A 7253-nucleotide genomic window follows, 5' to 3' on the forward strand; every position below is an offset into this window, starting at 1 on the left:
CTTCATGTTTTTGTTTCGATGCAGACAGCCATGGAGTGGAGATCCCTGCAGTGGCAGCAAGTTAGTGTGCAATATTGTATTCGTCTTGCCATCGTAAGTCGTCCTTCTTGCTCACCAGCAAATCTTTTAAGCTTTTACCAGAAATTTTTCTACCATCATTTAGACACAGAATAACAAAATAAAAGGCAAGTCACACATTACGCAACGTGCAACTAGTGAAACGCTGACCTTAACAGCATACATGATTTTCTATATCAATACACAATGTAGTCTCTTTTTTGCCAATTATAAGCTAAACAAAATATAGCTTAAGCCTTTTTTGGTCAATATCAAAGTATGAAACTAAGTAGACACAATGATGTTGAGTTCTTACATGGTACTATAATTTGCATTTCATTCACATACAGGAGTTTGCAGAGTTAGCAGATTTTTATTCACACGCACTTCATGATTGTTTGCAACCCAAAGACTTTGAATCAGAGAGAAAGATTACAGAAGAGTATGATTTCACAGACAAAGTAAGCAATATTTGATCTATAGGCATATGTTTATAGGTTAATGAACGCGTAGACATTTATTGGGAGAGAAATTAGACAAAATAATGCATGTGCGCTGATGTTGATGCGTCTAATGCACAAGCATTATTTTGTCTAATTTCTCGAGCAATAAGTAATACAAGTTTATTAATCTATTTCATACACGAGAAGAAAAAAACATGTGATTTTTACTTTTTTATATAACAAATTATCACTAAAAATGTTGGAAAACAGAACCAAATATAAATGCATCAACCCGCCTGAAAAATGAATCAATCCTACGCGCGCGAAACACTGCGCATAGTACGCGGAGTGCACAATATACACAATCAATGCATGTTTCATACTTTTCTAACAGCTTTTCTGATTGGCTGCTTTGATATAGGAGTGTATGAAATTATTACAATACACTGTTAAAACACTGAGTAAAAAACTGTTTGGTGGAACATTTAACCAAACATTGGGTTATTTTCAGTAATTTACCAAATGTTGGATAAAATATCACCCAACTTTTGGTAAAAAAACCTTACCTAACCGACAAAGGTTATTCATATGGTACCCAGTGGTTCAGTAATACCCAATTTGGGTAAAAAATACCTAGTGTTCTTAGAGTGTATGAAATGAAAGAAAGAGGGGGAAATACAAACATAGAGAACTGTGCATGTTTTAGTAAATTACCATAAGACTAAATGTGTTGTTTTAGAGTTGTGCAGTGCTTTTATTCAATTTTGTTTTTTCATTTTTGGATAAAAAACAAACAAACAAAGAAACAAGCAAAAACAAACAAACAAAAATAATGTGTTATTAGGTATATTTAAAAACAGAATGTTATCATTGGATTTGTTTTAAAATAGAATAGGCCTACTTACAATTTGCAGGAAACACATTTAACATCTTATATGAAGTGTCACCAGATAATGGACCATATTGCCAAAAGCCTATTTTTCTTGAATTAAAGGCCATGGGCTGAACCAGAACACCCTAAAATTCGTCAAAATTCATTCATCAAAATTGCTGCATTTTTGGCCGCCACATAATATGTTTTATCCAAATGGTTGCTTCTTTGTTTCTTTGATTGTTTGGTTTGTCTGTTCGGAATTCATTAATCCACTGTGAAGCGCCAACGCAATAACCAATCAACTTCAAACTTGGTATGGTAATTGGATATGGTGGTCTGATGTGCTATATAGTTTTGTGTCATGTTATTTGCATATTTATGAATATTAATGAGCTTATTTGCATACTACATTTTCATAATTATATAATTTACAATTTATGGACAACTCATGGTTGTATCTTATCAAAACGTATAATTATGCATGTATCATGCAACAAAAATAGTGGAAATATAACAGAAGCCTGTTTTCAATATGATCCTAGTTAAAATAATGTGTGAATTACGTTTTTTTGATTGCAGGTATGTTTTGTAATCAATGACATTGAGAGAATGAATCATCATCTACATAATATCATCAAAATGAAGAAATATCTAGGTAAGAAGCCTCCCTATTCAAATTGAACTAAGTAGCAAACAAGACAGCAAACTGAAGAGCAAAATAAACTATGACTTGACTCGATGGGAGGCTATATTTTATGTTTCATTTGGCAAAACAAAATAATATTTTTTTAATTCCAAAAAATTAGTGCTGTATATTTTGGAATCAGAAGTATAATGGGAAAAATGGAAAACAGCTTTTATTGTTATGCATGTTGTTTTACCCGTCTGTAGGATTACCAGACCCTGGTGCCATAGTGTTAGCAATGGAGGATGACATTGAGAACCAGATAGCAGATATTGCTAATACAGTAGCAAACAACATGAGAACACATCTGGAAAAAAAACTTACAGCTGTTCCACACAATCTCAAAAATGATATGTCATGTGTGAGTAGGACAGTTCATGCATTTTTCAAAATGATTAGTACTTGAATTTACTCTAAATCACCACACAAAATAATTTCTATTTAAAAGGGCATTTCGTGATCCACAACCTCATCCCCCCACTTTTCTCAAAAAAAGTTGAGATTTTTATATCACTGGAAACCTCTGGGTACATAATGTACAAAAAATTTAAAATTATGTACAAGATTAATTCGTGTAGCAAAGATATCGTGACATTTGAATTTCGTTCTGGTATACCCACAGAGGAGTAAGATAAGACAGAGCGCGTACCACCAGTCAAAGTCTCCGCCTCATCCGATAATGAGGGCCGATTGTTCCATGAAATGCGCCAGGCGAGACTGCTAGGCAATTACCGCGATTTTCACGGTCTATCGCAGAATCGCGAAAAGCACGCAACGCTCTATCGCAGATATACGAAGGCACGCAACGCTGGCGTGATGGTCAGGCGCGAATAAACGAACTAAATCGGCCCTCATGAATATGCGAGAACTGGTAGCATACAATACACGGGGACTTTGACTGGTTGTACGCGGTCTGTTACTCTTTCGTCCATGGGTATACCAGAACGAAATTACAACACATTGTCTATGGAGCAGTGTAATACACATAATCATGCATAACTCGCAAACGCAAAATCGGAATCAACTGAAATTTTTGGAATGAACTTTTTCGTGGATATCTACTGAAAATGTCATAAAAAGAGGATGCTAGGATCACGTAAATGCTCCTTTAATTGATAATTATAATGCCCAACAAAAATAGTATGCCTCAAGAGCTGGCATAGTTTTTAAATCCTGAATGCAAAGAGCTTCATTTCTCTCCTTTTTTCCTGTTTTTCACCCAGACTTAAACTCAGTCAAAATAAACTTGAGGTGCTCAAAAATTTCAAAACTTTTTATACACATAATGAAATATTTCCACTAATTTATAAACCGTATACTTTGTGTTTGCCTGACAGAGTTAATTTGTGTTTGAAATGTTTGCAGGCATTTGATGACTTCACTAACTACCTCTTGGGTGATATTGATAGAGTTGTTAGCATGATAAACCTAGAAAACCAGAAAAGGTAAAAGATTTGGTCAGTCTTGAAAGTACATGGTAAAATAGTGTTTAATAGTTGGGTCAAAATTGATAGAATCATCATCTAAACTGTAAGAACTATCACTCTAAGATGTTTCATTGGAATGTTGTTGATTTTGTCCATTTCTGTTACCTATAGGTTGCTAGGGAGTATTAGGGATATAGTCATGAAATATTTAATAGTCTTAGTCAAGCAAGAAATGAAGGTAAGACATTTCAAGAGGTAGTTTAGTTGTATATTATTTAAACAATAACTTTTTTTTTCTAACAAGTTCTCAGTTAATAGTTAAAGCCATATTATAACATTTGCTGAGGAGGACGCCTCACTGATTTTTAAAATTCATTTTTTTTACACGATTATATTGTACTTTATTAAACCAATATACCCTGCAAAAATCAAGACTCTAGGTGTTGTAGTTTTGTCAAAATCCGAGATTTTGAATAAAACGATGGTAACGAAGGTAACTTTTGACGTTTTCGCTAAGGTTACCTACGAATACCATGGAAAAAACGACTGTTCTCATTGTCTCATGATCTAGACAACACAGTGATGGACCCTGGTATAAAGCTAATTGTAGTTGCCCTCAAACGAAAGGCCACAAGACGTAACTGACTCCAAGATGGACTTCACAAGTCTGCAATAACGGTTTTAAGTGATTTGTGTGCAATTAAGCAAATTAAAGTCACTTTAGTGCCTTTGTTTCTTACTTCAATCCTCTTTCAACCGCTGTGAACCGACATTATTAATACATGATAGGGTCTAAAGTATCAATAAACTTACATAAAGAAAATAATACATTCAAAGTGCTTTATAAAATGAAGTTTTGATTGCGATATCCACCAAAAGTCTAATTCTTACCTACAAATACTGAAATGTTACTTACGAATACAGCATAATACATGACATGTGTAATGAAGTGTCCCTACCTATGGAAATTAATTGTCAAAAACTTTAAGCGGTACCCCAGGACACTATTATTACCCATCAGGGCTCGAATTAAGGAGGGCCCAAGGGCCCTCGGCCCCCGAAAATCAGTGAGGGCCCACAAAAGACACATCCGGCGGGCCCAAATGGCCCGCAAAATTTGTGGCAATTTGCTCACTTTTTTGTGGGGTTCATAGGTTAAAACCAATGACCCAAATTTGGGCCCACAAAAATTTGTGAGGGCCCTCAAATATTTAAGATCAAGGGCCCAAATGGCCCTCAGAAATTCTGGCTTATTTCGAGGCCTGTTACCCATATACGGATTCATTCAACAATTATTTATTATGTAAAATTGCTGATTAACTACTTGTATATCAAAATGAAGTGGTCAAAATCTTGCTAAAAGCATCAAAAATTTTTGATCTAAGGTAATAGCATTTATTCATTTGGACGTACCATCTGAAAGAGATCTAAAAACTACCATTTTATTAATTCATTACCATAATAGAAAAATTTAAACCTCTAAACTCAATATAGATATTGTTAAATCGCTCATGATACCTACGAATACCGGTTTCTTCACCTTTTCATTGTATAAAGCGTTAGGTGTATGCGTATAATTCCTAATATTCTTGAAAACATATATCCTACTCGTTCTTATACAATGTGTAAATTGATTCATACTCATTTGATAAATAAAATACAGAAACTGACCTAAACTTCATTTTCAAAAATAAACTAGCATAAATTGACTAAGATCATATTGATCGCGTTATAAAAATAAAAACAAATATTTTCTGGTTGAGCTAGCATTTCCCTGACACCCTGTGGTCTACATTACACGAAAAAAAGCGTTAATGGGAATATTCCATTTGTTTTAGGTTGATTAGTATTGCGATAGTGAAAGCATCCTAGTGGTATTCAGTAGGTAACATTGGGTTTCGATATCACATTTACTATCACACGTCCTGGATTTATTTTTCAAGATTAGTAATGGCACTTTTGGTTCATATAAGGCCAATATGTCATCAATCAATAAAAAAAAAAAAAAAATTGTGGAGACATTTTATTTCGGACTTTTATTTTTGGCCCGTGGACACTTTTGGTTGGATTCGACCATATCCTCTTTTCTTTTTGGCCCAAACAGATGAGAAAATCCAAAGAAAATTGCTATTTAATACCAGCGCATAATGTCACCAATGCACCAATGCGAGCCACTCCACGTGAGCCACTCCTTTGAACGTGAGCCAGTCGGTTCTTTTGATATGTTTCGACTACCCGCACACCATGTACTGTAGGTACTGTTTTATAAACATTGCGTACACGTTCAACTAATATTTCCATCATGTTTCATTTGTTGGACTTTCAGGTGCATAGAATCAAAGGAGATGCTGCAGAAGCCAAAGAACATTATAAAGAATTGCTCAAGGTCAGTATGAGATTGCATTATAACCAGGCCCGTACGCAGGGGGTGTCCCCCCCCCAAATTTGGAAAAGTATACAAAAAGTCCCAAAATTTCAGAATTTACGAGCGTAGGGAGCAAAAAAAAGGTCCAAATATTGTGCACAAAATCGCACCCCCTTGGAAAAAAGTCCACTTTTTCAAAATCAGCACCCCCCAAATGAAATCCTGCGTATGGGCCTGATTATGTTCTGAACTCTTCATATTGTCTTAGTTTAGAAGCAAATGTAAGAAATGCTTCTGTAGTGTTACAATGATTATTAATTAGATCGGCTAATTAGGGTTGTGCACCTGTATAATAGTAGGGCGACCCAGAATGATGCTTTTTAGTTACATGGCATGTATGGCGTGCCTAGTCAGGCTTGGATTTAGACATAGGCACACTGGGCATGTGTGCCCATAAAAAGCAGGTGTTTTTTGAGTCAATAGCTCAGGGCTTCTGCAGCTTGTGTGGGAGGGGGAGACATCCCCTCCTACCCCCCCCAGTGGCACCATTCTTGGTTGGGAACTGCTGAGTAAAATAACTTGTGCCAAAATCAATGTTCTCATTTAAGAGATGTGAAGACTGTTTTGACTTTCAATGGAGCAGCAAGAGTGCAGTAGAACTACACGCTGTGGATGTCAAACATTGCAGTCAGAGAGAGCATATCTTATGGTTAATAGATATTCATCAATTTTCAACTGATGATGTAATTAACAAGTACATGGATCACAAAATAGATGTGCAGGTATGATTTTTTGTCCACCAAATTTGTGGAAGTTTACTTGATGGCAGATGGGAGCAATACTGTGTTCCGCTGACTTGCCTTTATAATGACCTCAATGGAGAAAATACTAAGTGCATGAAAAGTTGCCATTTTAGGGAAGAGATTAATGTTGGTCTAAACAGAGGGATAAAGGAAGATGCATAATGCAAATATTGGTCCATTTTCAGTGGCGGATCCAGGAATTTTCAATAGGGGGGTGCCGAGCCACCACCGCTGTCACGTCGGCTCGGCGCCCGCACAAAGTCAGGCGCCGTTCTGCAACAATACACAGTCAGGCATCGCTCTGCAAAAATTGGGGGACGTGCCGGGTGCACCCCCTCTAAATCTGCCCCCTGATTTTGTCACAATATTTTGAGGTGGGGTACATTCCTTGTGTCCAGTGGCTGTGCTACGAGCATTTCCCCCTCCAAAAATATTTTTCTTGATCCCCCAGTTCCCCCACACTTTTGAGGCAAAACCCAAAAAATTACGTAAATTTATACTTTTGCAGCAATTTTATGCATAAAATTTGTTGATTTTGCTCCCCTGAAATTCACTTTGCACACCCCGAAAAAAATTCTTGGTGCCGCCACTGCCTGTGT

General features: G+C 36.2%; 1 protein-coding gene across 1 annotated transcript in view; it reads left to right on the plus strand.

Annotated features, from left to right (window-relative positions):
* Positions 1-6618, plus strand: part of LOC140152314 (uncharacterized) — a 29267-nt gene extending 22649 nt beyond the window's left edge. Inside the window, exons 10-16 of the mRNA XM_072174616.1 lie at positions 25-93; positions 408-518; positions 1954-2029; positions 2266-2420; positions 3425-3504; positions 5813-5872; positions 6460-6618. Of these exons, the coding sequence (XP_072030717.1) occupies positions 25-93; positions 408-518; positions 1954-2029; positions 2266-2420; positions 3425-3504; positions 5813-5872; positions 6460-6508 (600 nt within the window). The 3' untranslated portion in view covers positions 6509-6618. The remainder of the gene's footprint in view (positions 1-24; positions 94-407; positions 519-1953; positions 2030-2265; positions 2421-3424; positions 3505-5812; positions 5873-6459) is intronic.
* Positions 6619-7253: the final 635 nt, after the last annotated feature.

This window comes from Amphiura filiformis, chromosome 5 (genome assembly GCF_039555335.1).
Source record: "Amphiura filiformis chromosome 5, Afil_fr2py, whole genome shotgun sequence".
Lineage (NCBI taxonomy): Eukaryota > Metazoa > Echinodermata > Ophiuroidea > Amphilepidida > Amphiuridae > Amphiura > Amphiura filiformis.